At 40.4% G+C, this 22278-nt stretch overlaps 1 protein-coding gene across 1 annotated transcript in view; it reads left to right on the forward strand.

Moving 5' to 3' along the window:
• The window catches only part of PPP3CA (protein phosphatase 3 catalytic subunit alpha), a 199668-nt gene extending 178555 nt beyond the window's left edge, over positions 1–21113 (forward strand). Inside the window, exons 10-13 of the mRNA XM_062574175.1 lie at positions 436–510; positions 9213–9297; positions 13346–13443; positions 19358–21113. Coding sequence (XP_062430159.1) covers positions 436–510; positions 9213–9297; positions 13346–13443; positions 19358–19551 — 452 coding nt within the window. The 3' untranslated portion in view covers positions 19552–21113. The remainder of the gene's footprint in view (positions 1–435; positions 511–9212; positions 9298–13345; positions 13444–19357) is intronic.
• Positions 21114–22278: the final 1165 nt, after the last annotated feature.

Raw genomic sequence — 22278 nt, forward strand, 5'->3', positions numbered from 1 at the left:
AATGGGAATGTCGGTCCTTTAATTTGCTACTTAGGGAATTCAAATGCTGCAGCAACATGGTGGGAAGAGGAGAGTGGTCAAATCTATTAACCACTTCTTTGTCCACGTTAAGTGAAAGGCAAAAATTTGTTTAGGGAAGAGAAAAATGTTACCTAGTCGTCTGGCAGTTGCAAAAAGAGAGATCGTAATCACGTGCTCTTTTTTCCCTCTCCCAAAGTTGGTTTGTTATGATGTTTGGTATTTTTCGTCAGCCGTACACAAGATCCTCCAATTCAAGCTTGTGTTACTACATGCATAAAATAAGATCCACGTTGTTTAAAAAAGTGGGTGCCATTTGTATACTGAATTTTCATTAACACTGCCACACCTGCAGTTTGCTCTCTGACAGACCAGCAAAAATTAGTATCAACATCTTGCATTTGTTTCCCATTCCAGTGACAGAGATGCTGGTAAATGTGCTGAACATCTGCTCGGATGATGAATTGGGGACAGAGGAAGACGGTTTTGATGGTAAGAGCCTTCTGCCTTTGGTTGAGATTGTTTGCATTGGAACTACTTTAAAAGTTTATTTATTAACCTGGAGATAATTCTCTGGCTCCCATTTAAGTTCTGGGCTGCTCAAAGCAACTGTTGCGCTACACTCCGGTGGATTTGCTTACTGCATGTTTTGAAAAGAATTAATGTAACTTTTGCTCTGTTCTAACCTCAGCCAAAAGTACAAATCTTTTCATGGTCTAGCTTTTTCATGTTAAAGAAAAATTATTTCCTTCAATGAAATCTGGGTTGTGTTGTCTTGAAGGGGTCAGCTGTTGATTTTATGCACGATATCCCAGTGATTCCCATAGAAAATCTCATTAAAATGAAGAAATAATCTGATCTGGAGCAATTATCTTTTCTGCAGTGCTACTTCCAAAATGTAGGTGCTACAAGTTTGGAAGAATAGTACTTGAAATCTTTTATTAATCAGAAAAATCCTTTAATGTAACTGAGTATCTTAAAGTCTTTAAGAATCAATGTAAGCATTGTCAATGTATGCAAACACAAAGAATGTTGTTTCTTTAAAAAAAAAAAAAAGAAAAGAAAGAAAGAAAGAAAGAAAGAATATCGCTTGTGTTTGGAATCTAGAGGATGATAAGTTAAGTTCCTAAACCTCATACCTGCTAGTTCCACTGCACAGGATATTTTATATCCTGCAGGTTCCTCCGAAGTACACTTACTGTTAGCTGTTATTTTCCGTTATGACTGTGTAAGAGTAAATTGCAGTTCTGCAGCAACTTCCTTCTCGATTGAGCAGATCTGAACAAATCCCATGTGTCCCTAACGTTCTTACTATGAATGTTTTCTGCATTAAAAAAAAGAGAGAGAGAAAGAGCAGGAAGTATTAAAATGCTAAAAGAGAGTCTTGAAAAATAGAGCATCACAAAGCAACCAACGGAAAAAATCTCAACATGTTTGTCGGTAAAACGAAAGCAAAGGACAATGAAGAACTTTTTAAAAAGACAAATATTTAATGAAATTGTAATGAATAGTTCAAATTCTCAGAGTCTTTATGTTTAGTCTTTATAAAAGGATCTATAGCCTTGTGATGGGAAGGAAGGGTTATGGATTATAGCGCTTTGTGTTTACTCTGAAAAGGCAGACGGACGTCCCTTGTCCTGCTGCAGCCACGGAGTGTGAACATGAACGATTAGCTTGCAGGACTCAGGACAAAAACTGGATTTACTGAAACCAGTAATCAGTGCAGCGAAGAAAACACCTGTCTGAATACTATGCCCGTTTTTTTCTCGTGAAATTTAAATAAGTAGCTACTGTGTAATTAAAGCAGTATGTGAAACAGTATGGAGGCATACAATGAGCAAAAACTATGTGCTTAAAATCTCTGGCTCAAGAAAGCTCTTAAGCACAGGCTGAAATCTCATTGAACTCAATGCCAAAGCAAAGGTTTTATGAGGAGGATTTTTAAATGAATTCAGCCCTGGCCTAATATTTTCTTTTAAAGTTGTACTATAAACTTTCATTGACGCTAAATAGAGCACGGATAGGCCAATGCCAAATCTTTTGGCCCTCTTTTCAAATTTTACTGAGAGCGTCGGAGTTCCCATGCGGAAGCTACAGTCCAGCAGCCAGATTTTGCAGTCACAAACAAAGAGAAATCAGGGGCCTTTCGGGACACGAGCTTTCCGTAGCCTGCAGCCCTGCCGCGTCTAGAAAATAAACTCCCGCCAGCTGTAGGAGGTCTCCGTATTTCCTGTGTTTCTTCCGGGCTGCGTGTTGCGAGGAGTGCGAAGCAGCTGTCGGGGCTCTTCCGAGGCGCTGTGCCGGCGCGGGGGCGCAGCGCTGCGGTGCCGGAGCAGGACGGGCAGCTGAAATCCGCTCTCGCAGGTATCTGCACTGCAGAGTTTTATCCAGCAGTGTTAAAATTTCTATGTGAGGAGCAATTAAACAATTTTTGGTACCCTACTGTTTAATCCTATGTGGTCTAAATCGACCCTCAGATTTTTCTGGATGAACTCTTTCTCTGGGGAAAACATGTTAAGGAAGGTGTTGGAGGCTCCCAGGGAGGTTTGGCTAAAGCCAGATTTGTCTGATCTCCACCTCCGTGTCTCTGGTAACGCAGCGGTGGCCGTCGGAGGGAGTCAACGGCACTGACCCCGCGGTGTGCTCGGGGCTTCCCTCCTGCCTCCCGCCCGCCGGAAGCCATAGGGATGTGTGTGGATGGACACGTGGGAGAGGCTGAAGGATTCAGGCATAAAAGTAAATTTTTGAGAATGGATTTAAATTTAATAGAGGCTGATATTTAACAATTTCCTGGTGCCTTCTGAATTATTATCTGTAGTACAAGGGAAAACGGTCTTTTCTCAGAGGCAGCTGTTTTCTTTCTCTCTTTTCTTCAAGCCCTGCCTTTTGGGAAGGGGGAATACAAGATACGTTTCATTTGTGTTCTTGATGAAACAGACTGAAATGCTTATCAGTTTATAACTATTTCTGTAAGGGCTGCATATTGTCAACCTTCTAGTGGATCAACATTGCTACTATTTTTCTTTGATACTTTTTGTCCAGTGCCTTTGGAGGACTGCAGTGGCACAGTCCTTTTCACCTACTGATATTTTTCTTTAGCCTGATAGAAATGCCTGTTATCTGCAACAGCAGATGCCTTTTGTTCGATGAAATGATTCCTTTAAACCATCGCATATTTTTTACATCATCTGCAGTTTTCAGGGCTTGCTGCTGATTTCCTTTCTCTCCTTGCAGTTTGAACATGCCCTGACCTGGGTTCCCACATGTAATGAGAATGATCCATCACTATGGTTTGCACTGATCATTCATTTGTTACCTTCTCTTACACTTTCTTGCCCTCTGTCTTCCCCTCTCACTTTTCCCTTCAAAACAAAACCCCATCCATATTGCCTGGCCTCACTGCATGCTGTTCCTGTGAGCTGTTTTTTGATCTGAGCCATGCATGTTGCATCTAGCCCTGAGCAGGATGCTAGAGAGCATGTATTCCCTTTTTTTTCTTTTTTTCTTTTTTTGCCTTTCTTTTTCTTTCTTTTTCCTTTTTCTTGTGGAGATACCTCTGCAAGGACTTGATCAATTTATTGTAGGCAGTTTGTGTGTATGCTCAAGTGGGAGAGGACCTCAATAGCAATCGTAGTGCCCTTTAGCTGTATTTCCCTTGTGGCCTGTACTGGCCTTTTGGTTTTGCTTGCTTTAAAAATGAGAGGATGTGATATGTCAGGCTTTCTTATCTCTAAGTTCTGCTTGTACTTTTTCTTTCCTGTTTGCTGTGGTGCTTGCAATATAATCTGATCCAGCAAAAATGTCTTGAGTGAACATTAGCTAGTGTGCTGTATGGTTTGTGCATCAAATGTATTGCTTAGCAACAGGAGCTACAAATACTTCTATCTAGCCGGCATATAGTCAGAATCCTGTTGTATTTTAATTAGTGACATTTCTGGCCTCGTGCGTTTGATTGAAAAACTAAGCTGCTAATTAAAAGGATGCAATAATACAATAGACAGCTTGACACAAATGCTCTGCTTGCTTTGTATGCATCACTATCGTGATTTGGCATAAAGACGCTTCTTAATTACCTGCATTAATTTTCCTACTGCCTTCAACATTGTAGCTCACAGCCTCCTCAAGGAAAAGCAACTCTCGTAGTGCTAGCTGCAGCCTTTCTTCCTCGGCCGGAATACAGCTTCCTCAGCAAAGTGCTGCTCTCTGAGACTAAACCAAATTACCAAGTCAAACATGTCTTGCTCATCAAACCCTGGTTCAACGGTGACTTACAAAATTTGCCCCAGCTGTTCAGCACAGCAGACTGTACCTCAGGCGAGCTGTGCAGCAGCTAGCACACAGATTGAATTAGCAATAGCCAAGGCCCCTTCCTTAGGTCCCAGTTACTCACCAGCACCCTGGTAAGAGCATTCATGTTACTGGCTGTGCAAGTGAGGGTCTCTTAGCTTTAAAATCAGTTAACTTTTAACTGGGAGAGGAATGGAGGTTATTTTTCATTGCTTTATGTTTGTTCTTCTGCAAAACCAGCAAGGTTAGGCTACAGTGCCGGCTTGCTCTCTGTGGCTGCCTGACAGAGGGATGTTTTAATATGCTGGTTTATTTTTATTTTAGCCAGGACCAGTTGTTTCTATACCCAAAGTGTTTCATGAGAGCACATAAGGAACCTTGCTTGGTTGCTCTTTCTCTGAACATGGAAGCGCAGCATTCCTAAAGTACAGGTCGTGGTGCAGCTGGGCCTGGCCTCTGGAGCGCGGCACTTGTGTTGCTCTGCAAAGTATTTGATTTTTAAAACAAAATACCTGGCACTAGAGTGGTCATTTGGATTTGCTAACTGCAAACTGCTGGAGGAGTCTGTTAAATGCATGTGGGGGGTGTATAATGCTGCTATGGGAGCAGCAGGACGCGTGCCTGCGATAGAGAGCTGCGTTGTCACGTGCCTCACGTAAATAAGCCAGAGGAATCGCCCCGATGTTTGCGAGGAGACGTGTCGGCAGTCAGGCATACCCCAAGAAATCTGTGGGGGCCTTTTAGTTTCTGTTGCTTTTAAGAAGTGATTCGGCCTCTTCAGGGCTGTTGCAATAATGTGGAAGAAAATAACGTGCGCTGAAGGGGTGGCAGGAGCACGGCGGTGTCGGCTGCATGTGAGCTTCCTGCACAACCTGCTAACAAGGCTTTAAGTTGAAAAGTTTTTCCTGTTTTTTTTTCCCCATGGTTCTCCAGCTGTTTCTTTCCTTTTGGATGTTCCCTACCTAATTTGTTTCTTTTCTGTTTTTCAGACTTTACTTAAACATTGCGTTTCCACTGATGTTGTCAAATGTTCTTTATTATTTTTTTACTTTCATTCTGCAACCATCACTGATCTTTTTCTTTCCCCCTCCCTTTTGGAACCATTAAGAAGATCCCATTTATGCACAGAAGAAAGGTATTTAGTAAGTTAGAAGGGCTTAAGTTTCATTAATTTGCTTTTGTATCAACTTTCCTAATGCTTAATTATGTAATCTGTAATATATTAGGATACCATTGAGAAAGATCTTGCTTTGGTTTATTTACTCAGTATCATTATTTATCCATTCATCCCTACATCTTGGAATATTTTCAGAGTTTGTAGTCATTTTTCATTGTTCTGCTTCTTAATCTGAAGGTCTAAATTATATTTTACATAAGAAATCCTGCATATCCAGCTTGCGAGATATGTGTTTGGATGCTATAAATCCAAAATCCAATAGAATTTGTTGAATTACTGAAGAAGTAAGATTCAAAGTTTGGGTTTCCCCCCCCCCCCCCCCACTCCTCCAAATAATTTGTCTCCTCCAGTTTTAACTTCAGTTGTGTTTGTGATTTTTTAAAATTTAAGTTCTCTTCAAAGAAACATGGTTTAAGATATTGAAAGAAAAGTAAAATTTTAAGGGGATATCAGACAATGTTTGCAAAGGCTAAATTTAACCATTTCTTTGGCTATGACCCATTTTCTTTCACGTAAGCATATGTTGAAGTCTAGCTGAAGTACTTCAATACAGCTTCAGAGTCATGGTGAATTGCACAGTACTGACCTGGAGTATTTGCAATGGTAATATGAGTCTAAGAATTATGTATACGTAATTATGGAATCCAAATACCGCTAGGTTAGCTGCATTCAGTCAAAACCGAATATCAATCTCACACAATATTGCACTGTGAATATCAGATTTTGGGGAGATGTTTTGAGAATATCAGTTTATCAATTATCAATTAATTTAGCAAATAATTTTTAATAAAATCAAATAGGATAAAGAAAATCATTAGCATTAATTAGAGAACCGAAGATACTTTAAACCATTTGCGTCTTTATTTAGCATCATATTAGTAGCTTTTTATGTGTATCTGTACGAAAGTAGTCACTGTGGGTCCATTGTGTTTCACGGTAAAGTACATTCATTCCTATTTTATATTTACAGGAAAGACTCTTGTATCTTACTTCAGTGTTAAATTATATTTCCAGTGTTTGATTCTCAACTCTTTCTTCTTAAATATTAAATAGTGGCTGAAACAGTCAGCTATACTTGCATGATCAGCTAGGGCAGGGTGGGCTTGTAAGAATCAAGCAACAGGGATAGTGAGACCTGAATAAGGATGGTTCACGCTTAAGTGGGGGGGTATTTTCCTAGAGAGGAAAAGAAGTGAAAGCCACGTCCTTGCTGTCTGGAAAATATAGTTCGGTTAGACTGTAGTAGCTGAGGCAGGAATGTATTTCCTCTAGTTCCTGAAGGCCCAATTGAATTATTGCTGTTGAATTTCCATTTTTCATTAAGCTGTTACGGTAAATACAGTCCAGCTACAGCTACCTGTTCTCTCGCTCTGCATTGCGCAGAAGCGCGCGCTTGGGCTGAGGGCTGGCTTTCTCTTTGGAGGACGTCTGTGTGAGCAGAGCTGCGTTCGTGCTCACCCTCCAGACGGAGACTCCTGATCTGAGGGCAGATCAGGGCGACAGCTGGGAATGCCTGGAAATAAAGCACCGCGTTTTCATGGCTGCCCCAAAAGGCGAGAAGGCAAAATCCGCGTGCGCCGTTGTACACGAGCAGAGCAGCACCTCTGCGCGCCGTCGCCACGCTCCGCACCTGCGAGCCGGCCGAGGCGCGCGCAGCTCCGCAGCCCTGCTGCGGCGTGCGCCGGCGGCTGGCAAGCTTGCGGCTAGGGAGCTATAAAGCATATAAAACTTGGCCCTAGCACTGTTTGGGATTCAGCTTAATCTCCACCCCGGTATTACATGTTGCAGGGGAATTCATCCTCGATTTTTATTGCATTTTCTGTGATGTTTGTTCACGTGGTTACGTAGCTTGAAGAGCTCTAGGATTTAGGAGGCGAGTTTATTTTCACTCCTGAAAGTTTTGAGGAGGGGTATTGCTCATTTTGAAATTTAAGCACAGAAAAAAACATTGTATACCCATTTCACCTCTTTTAAAATCCTGGATTGCAGCCGAGCCACCTAGTCACCTGGGAAATGCTGTTCCATCACCTCGGTGTTTTCAGTGGTCACCTCAAACTGTTGCGAGCTCAACTGCAATTGAGAAATTTGCAGTAGGAGGGGTAGCAGCACTTGAAATAGCGGCCTGGGGCTGCTGTCAGCACAGATGCGTGGAGAAAACAGGAGGCGGAAGAACGATCTCGCAGGCAGCGCGCAGCATGGTCGCAGCGCCCCATTGCCCGCCAAAGGAGGAGGCCGCGTGGGCGCCGCCGCTGCAACGGCCTGTGAGCTCGGCAGAGCCGGTAGTTCATGCCGACCGCTTTCGGCTGGAGCCGCTTTGAGCTCAAGTCCTGTCCGGCGGGGGCCCGTGCACGGGCGTCTCGCTCGCCGCTTTTCATCTCCCGCGTTTGTCGCTGGAGCCCGGCGGCGCCTCGCCCCGGCACCCGCGGCGGCTCAGCTGCTCCTCCGCCTGCCCTCCCCTCAGCCCGGCCTTCGCTGCCAGCATCGGTGCCCCAGGTTTGGGGCTTTCCTGCTCTCTGAGCCTCGCTGATCGATCCAGCGTAATGAAATGGATGAAAATATTGAAAATGGATGAAAATAATGAAAATACTACGAATCGAAGACAGAAATTTTCATTTTGTCCTTGAATTTTGGAATAGCAAGAGCAAAGTGTTATTTTGAGGTAGTGTTTTCCTAGCTGCCCTCTCGAACCTCTGAGACGAAGCTGCCACACAGCATCCGTAGGAGCCACGCTCGCCTTCCTTCGACACTCTGGGGAGAAAGCGTTGTGCCCTCGGTGGCTGTGACTGACTGTTAACTGAAGCTGTTTTACTTAGTGTAATGTGGCATTTTCTTGCGGAGCAGGATTTTTCCTTATTAAAAGAAATGGTTGTTTCTGGTTCTTTATTAGTACAAATACTTGTTTCCCCGGTTCACTTGGATGCCTTTGGTAGCATCCGAACAAGACTCGCTGGTATGAAACTCGCTGGCCTCCAGTCTCCGCTCCTTTTTTAAGGCACTTTATTTTGTGAGCTCGTGAATTTCAAGGCAATGGGGAGTCCGAGCAGGCTGCAGCAGGGACGAGAAGGAAGCTGAATCTCTGGACACCCTTAACCACTACTAGCTAATGCAATGCCTGCAATTTCATGCTGGTTTTCAAATCTTTTAGGTTTCATAACCAGTTAAATATATTGGGGGGGAAGGGGGAAGGAACCCTGCCAGGACCCTCTTGGACCCAAACTTTTATGCTAGTCAGGTTTTTGAAAATTAAGTGAAATGTATTTTTCCATTTAAAATGATGAGATACTGCAATCAATTTAACTCCATTGCTGCATCAAAAAAATTCTTTTGTAAAATGCAGAATTTTAAGGGTTTAAACGCTGTTCGTGTTGAGTATCTTTTTTGCATTTTGTTTAATTTAAAGAACTTGTTTTCAATAGACTATGGTCTCTGAAAATATTTTTGAAATACAAAACTGAATTACAGTGATGAAAAAATGCTGTCTTAATGTGTAGTGGAAAAAGGATCACATTTCTCAAGGTACCAATAGCTAGAGTGTTCGAGAGTGGTGAAATGGTCTGGAGCTGTAAATAAATTAGTATTTTGGGTTTTGACTGCAGATATGGCTTAGTTTGACAAACTGTAGTATCAATGTTGTGTTCCTTATATATAGTGAAAACGTTGTATTCAGACTTCAGAATAGTGGTTTATTGCTTATAAGGCACTATAACTGTTTTTAATGTATTTTCCATAGGAGCAACAGCTGCAGCTCGAAAGGAGGTTATAAGGAACAAGATAAGAGCAATAGGAAAAATGGCTAGAGTTTTCTCAGTGCTAAGGTAAGGTTTTTGCTGTTTTGGATGGACTTTTTATATTAAAGGAAATCTTTTAATGATTACTGAGAGCACTCTACTGTTAATCAGGCAGCAAGCATTATTTGATATTTTAATACACCACCCAGTCATTTTTCCTGCAACATTTTAGAAGTCACTTTATCTATACAATACTGTTATTTTCTATAGCTCTGAATAATCTTCTTCGGTGCTTTTGCTGAACTTGAAACTAAAAACCAAATGAAAAACCACGAACGGAGAAACTTACTATTTCCTTTCTTTAAGAAAGCCTTTTTCTCTCTAATGCTACAAATTAACTCTGTTAGCCACTGTGAAGCAAGAGTTAAATGTAGAGAAAGAGTATGTTCAGCATAATAGTGTATTAAAAGGGAAGCAAACTGTCCAACTTTGTCACCCATAGTTGTTGCTGCAGCCACGAATAAAGATGATTGAAGATGAAAGCATTAGGCTCATTTAACTGAAACTCCAGCAAATCAGTGCAAACAATAGCAGCTCCTTACCTTCACTTGCACTCCCTCACCTGAACCTGAGAACTAATTGCTACGTAATGTTTAAAACTTCCCATTTGATGTCTTTAAGTAGACCAGAAAGCATACTGCGCTGTGCTGTTGTCACGTCCAAATACTACAGTTTTTCCGCTCTTTCAAGAGAAGGATTTTTTTTTCCAGGAAATTGTACATTCCTCTGCTGTGATGAGTTTATGGCTATTAGAGTTGGTCCAAAACATTTTCAAGGTGATTTTTTTTGAAGTGTATCGGTATAGTTTCTCCAAGAACATATTTTCTTCATTTCAGCAGCATGCAAGCAGTGGGCAGGTTGTCAGTGGGGCTTCCCATGGACACAGCAGTTCTCCCATGCATTGCAGATTGCAGCAGCATAGTTTTAAATAGTGTACTGAGGTGAAAGACTTCATCCCTGGGGTTTCCCAAGCGTTATATGTGAATTGCTAGTGATGCACATGCTAATTCAAGCGATACCTTTAAAAAATAAAAAAGTTGGTCTAATGCCTTTTTCCTAAACTAGATGGAAGAGCAATCAAATGTTTCCACCTGCTCCTCTGTGTTAAGTCTGGCACAGAGCCTGAAGCTGACATTGCCACCACCTTCATAAAACAGCATGATTATTTTTCTCTAATGATAGTTGAGCTGACAAAGTGGGGAAGCCCTGGCTTTCTCCCATAACCTTGAACTGTAGATTCTGGATCTGCTGTATTTTGCAGTGGAGCATCATTTGAAAAGTAGGATGAATTTATAGAAATCTGGACTTAAAATGTACAAAAAGATTTGAAATTGGATGCTCGATTGATGTGTCTGATTTTTGATAACTTTTATACTATTCATGTCACAAATATGTCAAAGCCTTTCAAAAGGGACCAGGCATTTCAATGCTTTCAGGGAGGAGACAAGGGCACAGCATAATTTTTATGTGCACCTGGTTTTAGGTGATATATATGAGCCTAATACCTTAGGCTTTAGCACCATTTGAACATTGGAGCCCCCCTCTAAATTACTTCAGAAAAATCAATATTTTGAGACATTGAATAAAAATCATTCTTGATCTTTCACTGAAAAGAGGTCAAACCATCTCAAAGCTCCAAAAACTGTTTGAGACTCTCTCTCTCTCTCTCTTTTTTTTTTTTTTTTTTTTTTTTTACTGCTACTCTATGCATCCCAACATCTTCCAACATACTGCATCGGGCAGAGGAGGAGTCAATGGTTCACTCCCTCAAGCTGCTGAGCCTCTTACCATCCTTGGATACTGATGAGTTTAAAACATTGCAAGGAGAACGGCAGATAAGGGCTATTACTTTGCTCTCATCTAACTTTAGCTAGCAAATACAGCGCAATCCTTACCGTGGTCAGGCGTAGCCAGGAGATCAGCAGGTCGCTCCGCTGGGCAGTTGTGCTGTGAGTCTTCCAATGGGATGAACGACGTTTCATCGCAGCTACAGCCTGGCAAGCCCATGGGGGTACTTCTCCCTCTCTTGCTGTGACAACTTGGTTCTCCTTAGCTAAATGGCAGACTTCTGGCAGCCAGGATTACGTGAGGTTTATCTTACAAATAGAATCCCTGTAGAATGGCCTGAATTATTTTTTTTAAGATTTTTGCCAGCAAAATCCATGTTTAACAAACAAGCGTCTAATAACTGTTTATAACCATGAAAAGCCTGAGGTGGCACCATCACCTAGAACAGCTTATTTCCAAAGTCTTTAAGGTCCTGCTTCGGTGTTTTGCCTACAGTGTCTGTGGCATGTGGTGAAACTTATTCCAGCAGTTCTTGAACAGCTTTTCCAAACAACCTGCTCTCTGATTGCAGCCAAAGAGCTCAGTCAAACCTGTTCTCTAAGTGGCCAAGCTCCTATCTGTGTGATCACTTCAACTACGTAAATCTCCAAATTAGATGGCAAAATATCATTGTATTCAATTTCAAATGTTATAAATAAGCTTTGCCAAGGAAGGTCATCATAGAAATACTGGCGTACGCTCACTGGAAGACAGCATCTCGGTGACCTTGTATTCTCTACTGTGACTTTTCTCTGAATTGTTTAGGCAGGTGTGAGAGGTAAATAAAATATTAGTTAAAAGGGGAAATGAGATTAAATATTAAGTAAAGAACATTGAGGGCTAAAAATATCAGAATTTGTAATACAGAAGTTTCTTGGGGACATGTTTTTTAAAGAATAAAAAGTACTGTGCATAAACATTTCCTATGAAGGCAAAGCCATAAGTGCTATTTCAATTTAATTCAAAAGACAGATTAAATGAACTGAATGGAAAATACAGATTATGCACTTGCAGAGGCAAATAATCAAGAGAAAGCAAAAATTTTGGTGTGTAATATTCTTTAATGGGATGAAAATACTGTGTTAATTCTGGAAGAACTTGGATGTTGCATTAGTTCTAATTGCTTTGAAAACTTGAAAGAAAAACAGACACAGAATCTGATTCTGACTTTTACACAAAGAAATCTGCATAGGAAGACTTATTATCAAACTAAAAATAACCTGAAGAGTATACACAGTCGGTAAACAAGAACTATTTGAAATACTTGAGTAATTCAGGGCATGTAGGCTTCAAGAAATTGTATCTACTAGAATTGTTGATAGACAATTTTGATAGACAGAACCATGGTATCATGAAGTGAATGCAAAACTAAATTCTGTCTTTGCTTCCTCCAGCTTAATGTCATTATGTATTTCAAAGTAAAATGCTTCAAAATAGACTTCTTTTAAAGAATTGAGGTCAATTTTGCTGCTGAGAAAGTATGTCATCAGAGACAGCATTGTAGTGCTCACAGAATGCTGTATTTAACTTCTTGTCTGGATAGAGCTGTGATAGTTGTCTTGACATATATGAAAAACTGTGTATTTGGAGACCTACAACAACATTTAGGCTTCCTAAACTGTTTTCCTTGAAATCAGTACCACTTTCAGCATACAGAAAAGATGTAGGAAAAAAATGATTAAAAAAATTTAGAAAGAGTGCTAGTAAGAGTAAAATTGCTTATTAACTTTAATGAGCTTTTCAGGTGCTTTTTTAGCGACTGATGATAAATAATAAAATATGCATCTGACTGTTAGTGCAGACAAAACCAAAGCAACAATTTAAGTGTATTTCTGACCACATTGTATGGGACAGATCTGCATGTGTTGCTGGCAAGTGCTGCTCCTTTAGTCTTCCTTCTTTCATGTTTGTGGTTTTAACACTATAGGCAAATACATCTATTTGTATACATCACTTCACAGATCCAGAGTCAGAGCATTAACTATAAAAGGAGTCTGTGTGTTGCATGGTGCAATGGTGAACTACGTACTTAGAGGAGAAGCCCAGGCATTGCAAGGAGGACGGTGCTGGTGCAGGTGTAAAAATAGATGCCTCTTTTCTAGTTAAGATGTTGGACATAACCTAATTGCAGGATAGGTGTAGCTTAAGGTGCCTGGAACTTTTTTTTTTTTTTTTTTTAATCCTAAAAGACCAAAAATGATTTACTGGTTTTGTTTGGTTGTTTTTTTCTTCCTCCCTCTCCCTGCAGAGAAGAGAGTGAAAGTGTGCTGACGCTGAAAGGTTTGACTCCAACAGGAATGCTGCCCAGTGGTGTGCTCTCTGGAGGAAAACAAACACTGCAAAGCGGTAAGCATGTTTGCCTGTGTGTGACATTGTGTGTTTAAAAAAAAGATTTTTTAACTGCAGAACCCAAAGAAATTAACTGCAGTCTTCTCATAGAAAATAAATATAATAAAGCACAGAATAAAACAGATGGTTTGCTGTACTTGAGCATTTGTGAGCAGTTCATGTAAGGCCACTTCTCAAGACTTACTACATCACTGATATTTTCAAAGGAGAAAAATCCCTAAAATTCAACTGCTCAGAATGGTAGATCAGCATCACATGTGAGTGCACTCTTTCCACAGTTTTACAGTGTCATCTTTTATTATTTGTTTTAGGACCAGCTTTCGATACACTGAGTACTGAAGATTCAGCTTAGATAATGACACTCAAACTCTTATTTTATCTGATTTATTCTTCCTCTTAGAGGCTCACCAATAAAAATAGTTCTGGGAGTAGATTTTATCTTCCAGCAATTCTGTGCGACAGCATGAGAACAATTTCACGTTCTGATTTAAGCCAAAGTGAAGGGAGGCTCTTACAAACACTGGTTTTGCCTTGTACGCAAACACAGTACAGATTGTCAGTTCAGTTTTATATCAAGTGCTTTTTGTTACAGGAAATCTGTAAGTCAGTAATAGGGCTGCCTTTGATTAAAAAAAATTTCTCTTGGAATAAGGAGCAGCAAAGTATTTAATTTACCACTGTAAGCTCTCCTTTTTTATATATATATTACTGTATAATACATACTAGGCACACAAGAATGTCCTAACACTTACTGTAGTTCCGTAGTCAGTACATGTATGAAATAGAAATATGTTTATATTCTTAACACAGTCTCAGCCTCTTATTTTCCTGTTTCCTTCCTGGAGTATTCTTTCTCTGTATTTTTCCCTTTGCTGTCTCTTTTCTCTTATCTAGAAGATTCAGGTATTCTTTGATAAACCTTCTTCTCCTGTTTTATTCTTCCCTTTTTTTCTTTTTGATGACTTGTGTGTTACACACTTAGTAACGTTCTGCTTTGAAAATGCTGCAATATGATTCCACAGGATGCCTCAGTTAAAGGGGCTGGGGTCTTTATCTAGGCTCTGCTCAGTATGGTTTCCTTAGATTTGTCAGAAAATTTGGAAACTGCTATTGTTGCCCTGGCAAAATACTAGGAATTGAAATGAATTTTTAGAATATTGGCTAAAGTTCTTCCTATGATGGTTAAAAGGAAAATCTCCTCATACTGCAGTATTCTGGCTTAGTAAAACATTACTATATACAGACTCCTACATTAGTTGACATGTAGTACACCATTCACCATATAATCTGAAATTCACATAGTTTCTGTTAAGCACGTGTTCATACTACTGTATGTATTAACAGAAAATATGACCAATATGTTCTGTGGCAGTACACATTTTAGTCGTCATTTTTTTTTCTAATGTAGCAGTGCTGGTTTGGATCTGGTTATTCATGTTAATTTCCCATCATAGTTACGGTGTTTCATTTTATTTTAAGTTCACAGTGGTTTAGTTCCTTAATTTTGCCATCTCTCTTGCTCTGTAGCTTGAGAGGCACAGGCTCAGCTTGGTGCATGCGGATTACCTTCTCTAGTTTCCCCATGCAGCAAGATGATTGTATACATGTTCTAGCATTGACTCAATCCATATTTAACATCCTAATTACAAGAAAAAAAATGTTTGGGGCGATATGGAGGGACAGAAAAGTTACTTCATTGAGGAAAATAAGACAAAAAGGGAAAGGTGAATTCCCCAAAACTTTGCTGCTTGACCTATTCTCTTAACTAGTGGAGTTATTGAAAATCAAAACTCCTTTTTAAATATTTGAGCTGTACTGTTAATACATTAGATTGCATTTGCTGATTGGATTCAGCTGTGTCCAGCTGTAGAAATAAATTCAAGCCAAAACTGCTAGGTAGAATTCAAATGCAGATGATGATTTTAAGAACAATGAATGGTTTCAAGACAGTGATAAAATATAGTGTACTCATAACACTGCAGCAACCTCCTCTTTTCTCTCTGACCAGGCTTTGCAGTTCTGGGAGCCCAGCAGCTTTCAGTTTTTGCATTTGCCCCAGTTGATTTAAAATACAAAAACCATTTCGTTTTCAGAAACGGCGTTGTTGTAAAGGAGGTTTGCAGATGGAGCAGACTGAGCGAGCCTGCAAGCCAAGGAAAAGTTGTCTGAGCAAATTCTCTCCTATGTTGCAGGGAGCTTTCTTTTAGTCAGGAGAGTGAAAAATATTCTTCAAGTTGTACATGTGCTGCTTTTGCTGCTGTAGTGGCAGCTAATAGTTTTCAAGCTGACCTCGTAACTGGAATGAATTTTGTGTGATGGCTTTATGCCATTTTTCATTAGCTTTTAACAGTGCAAATCAAACTGCTCTTATTAAATGCTGTGGGAATTATACAATAAACTTGGAAGGTCAGATGTGCAATATGGAAGACATTTTCACTTTGTAATTTTTTAAGTTGAAAGAAAAAAATTCAAATAAGTCTCTAAGAACTTTTTGTGAATCTTTCTGCTTAAAAAGAAACTGTAGCTTAAATCAATCTGCAAGTTATTGTTTTCATGTAGCATTTCTGTGTGTGTCTGTTTTGCCAAAATCCAGCACTTATAGTAACATTAGTGTATTAGCTCCTTTGCTATTCACTGACTTGTTCTTAGAGTTAAAATCCTCTGCTCATTTTTCTCATTCGTTTTGCTACCCCTTTCTTCTCTTCAGCTACTGTTGAGGCTATTGAGGCTGATGAAGGTAAATTGGCCAGTCCCCTTTCTGTTGCTCCTACAACAGATAAGGGCTCTGCTGGGTGTATTCATTTTGCTGTAGCTTGTACAGATTGTGTGGGTGTTGGGCTAACAATTGTGGCTCGGTATTAACCAAAATGTAATTGCTTTAAAGGGGAAATTTTATTTATTTATTTATTTATTTCTGTGGTGGTGGCGTCTTTCTTTCTGAGAGTTGCAGTCAATGTTGGAATTTCAGTATGTTGAACCAAGCACTGAGCAGTGCCCAGTCAGAGGTCGGGAGACTTTGCATTTCAGGGGACACGGCTCGGCAGCAGCTAGTCAGCGCTCTGTGACGCCCAGCTCATGCAAAAGGCCGGGTCATTTCTCTGCCTCAAACCATTTTCAGCAATCTCTGGTCTTGAAAGACACACAGCTTTTATAAACATTCTTCTTTTTTGTTGCTGGTTGTTTTCTTTTTTTTCCCTTCAGTTTGTTTTTTTTTTTTTTTTTTCATTTAGGTCATTAGTAAAAAATTTTTATTGGTCTTTTGTTACAGTTCAGCATGTTTCTGTTTCTCTTTAAAAGTATAACAACATGAGACATTTGTCTGCAAGATGTCCATTTCCTCTGGTAGTGGCAGTTTACACACTGGATATTTACATTAGAGCAACCATTAACATCAGCACCATTTAAGCTACAAATATAAAGTGACTGGCTGCCTCAGAAGATTTCTGAATGATTAGGGTTGAAAACTGGTGCTTTATTGATAGACCTCTAATTTAACCTTGAATCAATTTTTAACTATACGTTTAGAAGTGAGCAACGACATATTGCACTATAGATGTACAATATTCGTTCAGTATCATAAAGTTTTGGAAGAAGAATTTTCAGAATTCCCCTTTAAAACAAAATTCTTCAGTTGTATTTTGTTCTTGCCCCTCTCAAATTTTCTGAGGGTATTTTTTTTAGTTAATTAAAAAAAAAATCTAATGATTGCTGTCCGTTGGTAAGATATGCCCTTTTGGCCAGATGAATTTTTTTTCTGTAAAGCAGTGAATAAAATTATAGAACAAATAAGTAAGAGAAAATACAACTGCTTTCTAAATAGCAGTGAGTAAGCTGCTATTTATGTTGGAATTATTTATTCCTCTTGGCAATCTCTAATCTGCAGTGTGCGTTCTCGTTGACAGTTTGGCTGTTTTCTGTGATTCTCTGTGACTCTGTGTTGTGTTTAGTAGACTCTCAATGTAAACTGCTAATACTCATTGTCTGACCAGCAACTACAGCAGAGCACCTTCTTCAGTATTGCAGGTTATATGTATAATGTGTCTGCTCGAAATGCAATTGCCTGAACACGGTCCCATTCCAGGGTTATTCACTCTCCGAGTGAATCCTTGCTTTGCCATTGCCTCTAGTTAGACACTGTCACCACAGTCGTAACGGCTGGTCCGCGGAGACCGAGCTGACAACGGACAAAATGTCGCTTCCTTTCCAAGCTGCCCCCCGGCGCCGGACCCGGGGCGCGTGGGCAGCCCGTGCTCCGTGCCGGTGCCCCCCCCGGGCTGGGCAGCTTGCAGGCGCCTCCGCTTCGCCACGGCCGTCCCTTAAACGGTTGCGTTGCGGGACTGGCCTGGGCGCTTGTTAGACATCTCCATCTCGGGGGCAGAACGTAGAGGGGAAAAGCACAACTGGAGCCACCTTACAGTAGGGCCTGTCCGGTTTTCACTGCTCCGTCCCTGCTCGCCCGACTGATCACCGTTCTGTTGTTGTTGTTGTTCTAAGCCAAAGTCATACGGGTTAAAGACCACGCGCCTCAGCTCCAAGAGAGCCTTTGTGAAACTGCTTAAGGAAACAGACCCTGAGGCAAGCAGGATCTGTCCGTTTGCACGGGAATGGTTGGCTAAAAATATCGGCATGAAAATGCTTTTCTCACTCCCCACAAAATGCAGAGAGTATACCAAGGAGGCTCCCCCCCCCCGCCCCGAATTGGGCGTGTGTGTTGGCAGGAGAGCAGGAGTGCTTTGGGCTAGGGAGGAGAGAAGCTAGAGGGAGAGAAGGGGTATTGAATTTGCTCTTTGAAACTCCCCAGGGAGTCTGCAGCTCCCTGGTATTAGCACACCGTTTCTGCCCTGCAGCACGTTGAGATAGAGGCCTAGCAAAAGCGCAGCCAGCGCTCTGGGAGTGCCGCGGGTTGATTTGGTGTGTAGGTAAGAGAAAAACACATGGAAGGCCATTACAAACCGTCTTCAGAGCTTCAACCTGCTCTTTGCCTACAGCGCTTTTTTCTCTTTGGCTTTAAACCCAAATACCATAAATCATTAAATTAAAAAAAAAAAAAAAAGAAAGAAAGAAAGAAAGAAAAAAAGACACGCTCTACTCTAGTAGACTACTCTAGTTTCCGAGCCAGGGGCTCCCCTCCAAGACCAGCGGGCCACCATTAACGCTGTTGCTAACAGGCGATTCAAAACCCCTCAGGTCCACTTGGCACTTTGGACTATTGTCAATGTATTTTCAAAGTTTAAAGGTGCAAATATGCCAAAATAATGCTACCCCTAGTCCATCCAGGTTGCACTGCGTTACTGCTGTTTGCCACAAACTGCTTTCCACACGGCCAGGTTGGTCAGGGAGGGCGATTACGCTGCGAAATCCCATCAGCAAGCGGCTCGCCTGAGCTAAGAACCTTAGACAATACAGAACATGCAAAATACGCCCAGAGCTGTAACGTGTATCACGTAAACTGGGCACGTCGGGGCTTCGCCAGCTGTAATTGGCCCGTGCTTTCGGCTTTCACCTGGTCTTTCAAAGCCAGATGGGAGTTTTCCCTAATTACGCGAGGCACAATGGTTTTAAGGCTGTAAGTTATGGGAAGGGACAATAACCTGGTCGCTCTCGTGCCCGAAGCGTTGTTGCTGATTACAAACTGCAGTTTCATGTCAGCTGCTTAGTATTTTAAGCTGAACCTCAGTGGACAGCAAAATACCAGAAGTTGATCTAGTTGAAAAAAAAATAGCTGGTTTGCAAGAGACGGTGGTGCTTAACCTGCAGCCCTTTCGCAGAACGGTAAGGAGTCCGTCGTGTTGTCAGGTTTTGCATTGCCGCCTTTGCAAAGAAGGACCTTCTCACTCGCGACTAAGTTGGGGGAAACGACTGCCGAGAGTGTTACGCTGCTAATTTTACTTTTTAATAATCCTTTATTTAGCTATCAAAGGATTTTCACCCCAACATAAGATCACTAGCTTCGAAGAGGCCAAAGGCTTAGATCGAATTAATGAGCGAATGCCTCCGCGCAGAGATGTGCCGTCCGATGCCAACCTTAACTCCATCAACAAGGCAATCTCCACAGAGACTAATGGCACTGACAGCAACGGCAGTAATAGCAGCAATATTCAGTGACCACTTCCAGGGGAGGGGGGTTGAGCTGCAGGGCGCGACGGGGTTGCTGCACGGCAGCAGTTGGATGTTCTTGCCTCTGATAATAGCTTACTTGCTCGGGGGGCCAGGTGTTGGATTCAGTTTACAAAATCATCTACGAAGAGATTGCAAACTTTATTTTGGTGGGAGGGGGGTGGGGGATCGACACCTCCTTTGGATATGCCTTTAAAATGCTTCTAGAAAAAACGAAAGCTAATGCTGGTATATATTGCAAAGTTAGGGGAATGAACATGTTTTCCTACTGCATTGGGAACTTCTAGATATGTTACTGAAAGGCCTTTTATTATGTTACTGGACATGAAAACTTTGTTTAATTTCTTACTAACTATTGTACGTTTACAGTTGCAGCACTAAACATGGACAACATCAAAACATTTTTAACAAAATGTACAAACTAAATAAGGACTATTTATTGATAATGTTTTGCTACTCTTGTCAGACAATGGCTATGAAATAAATTAGGCAGTCTTTAAAAATATAGAAAAAAAGAAAAAAAGAAAAAAAAAGAATGTTGGAAATTTGTTTAAAATGCCAAAAAAGAGAGAGAGAGAGCGAGAGCGAGCGAGCGAGAGAGAGACAGTTTAATTTTGTACAGATTATGCTTACCTCAGGTTTCTTTAGTGTGCTTCAATGCCCTTCTTTAAATATAACACTTATCTTACTAATTTGGCAGCGATTATCCTTTTCTTTGTTTAAACAAAAACTGGAATAATGATAACATTTATCTTTTTTTGCTGTTTATATTTAGGGGGGTTTGGTTTGGGGGGATTTCTGGGGGTTTTTTTTTGGTAAATCAAGTCTTGGTTGTGGCTTGCTGAATTTAAATATTTATGAGTGGTGCATTTTTAAGTATAGTGAACAAGACACCATATTAAGTGCAGTGAAAAGCATCTATATTCTGTAAAAATCTGCCTATGCATGTTTTTTAAGAAAAAAATGGCTGTATAGGCCTGTATGGGACTGTAATGCGCTTAGTGGTCTGACTTATACTGGAAATGTATGTATACTGGCGTACTTTATATTCTCTAAAAAAAAATGCTTAATGCCTTTGAAATTTTGTAATCAAAAAAAGCTTTGAAAAATCTAAGGGGAGAGTATTCTTAAAGTTTTTAACATAAGCTTGTCAGTGCACATATAGATGGGTAGCATGTTTAGCAAACCTTGTGAAATTTAAAAAAGTTTGTAGTTACATGTGAAATTCTAAATGCATGATAACTGTTAATGTCATAATGGTTTAGTCATTTTGTTATGTTCTGTCATGTGCCACAAAATGTGTAATTTTTTCACTTTTTTCCCTTTGTATATCAGTTACGGGTTTCAACTGGTTCATTCTAAAAAAGAAAAAGAAGCAAACAGTCCATTGATATTTTTTAACAATTGTATAAGTGCCCAAGTAATTCACTACAGCCTACAGCCTTGCCTTTGTAATTTGACTTCGAAATGTTGGCAATCAAAGCATGCACTTGTAACAATGAAAGAAGCATTTTATATTACTACTCAATAAAAATGTGCATGAACTTAAATGCTCTTCCCTTTCTTGCTGACTGTTAAAGAAGCACTCGCACACCCACGTGCGCACACTCCACACATGCACTTGTTACTGGTTTTTGTTTTGGAGAAGAGGAGATCATCCAAGCAAGAGAAGAATGACGCACAGGTTTCACTATTTCAGGTCAGGTTTTTTACTAAGGAAAAATGTTATTTGTTGCCAAAACTGTTCTAGGTTTTTGAATGCTTCATCTGCAAACTTCTCATATTTCTATTTTTCCCCTCAAGTTCCGGTTAGAGTTGTTTTTTTTCCTGAAATGAGTAGGACGTAACGCACAAATACAGTGCGTGTGAAAGCACGTGTCCTCTGTGTGCTTTTCTCCTTCAGTAGGAGAGCCCTCTGCTTGTGAAGCGTGCTTTTCCCCCCAATGTTGTTGCATGTTCAGCATAGACTAAGACATGGTATATTTGAGCACAGTAATTAAAGCAGGCTGTTAATGTCATCTGCTGTATTGAACCAGTCATCCTGTGTGCAAATCAAGATAATACTTTTTTTTTTTTTTTTTTTTTTTTTTTTTTTTTTTTTTGAAGCAAAAGGTTTTTAAGTGGAAATTTAAACTTATGGAAAGTATGTAGACTTGATAGAGACTCCTCTAACTGTAAAAACAAAATTCCAGGGTAGGAAGGGGTTCATCCTCTTCCACTGGGACTTGTGTATTACAAAGATGTAATCACAGTATGTGACAAGCATCCCGTCCTCATTGGGAGCAAGTAAATGCCATGGACAGACCTCAGAAATGTTCTTAGCCAGCTCTTCCCTGTATTTGAAAAGGTAGATTAGCATCGTTTGCAGAGTTACTTTGAGAAAAAGAAATTAAGAAAAAGAAATTAACGCTTTTCAGCATCAGATTTCAAGTGCCTTTTTTAGTCAAAGGTGTGAAATGTAAAAGCTCTGCATTTCTCTCATTTTCTCCCTGCTTGTCCTCAGCATCCTTCCAATCCATCCTCCTGTGAAGAACTGATGAAAAATGCCAAATGTTGCAACGTTGTGGGTATCGCTTTAGTCCTCCTTTGAGGTAGCATTATTAACTGTTGGCTTGGTGCCTTTTTGTTATGTGTTTTTCCCCTTTTTGCTCAGTGTGTGTTAATTTTGGCAGAATATGAGTGATGGTAAAAATACAGTGAATGTCTAGGCCTAGA

This window comes from Rhea pennata, chromosome 4, assembly GCF_028389875.1.
Source record: "Rhea pennata isolate bPtePen1 chromosome 4, bPtePen1.pri, whole genome shotgun sequence".
Classification (NCBI taxonomy): Eukaryota; Metazoa; Chordata; class Aves; order Rheiformes; family Rheidae; genus Rhea; species Rhea pennata.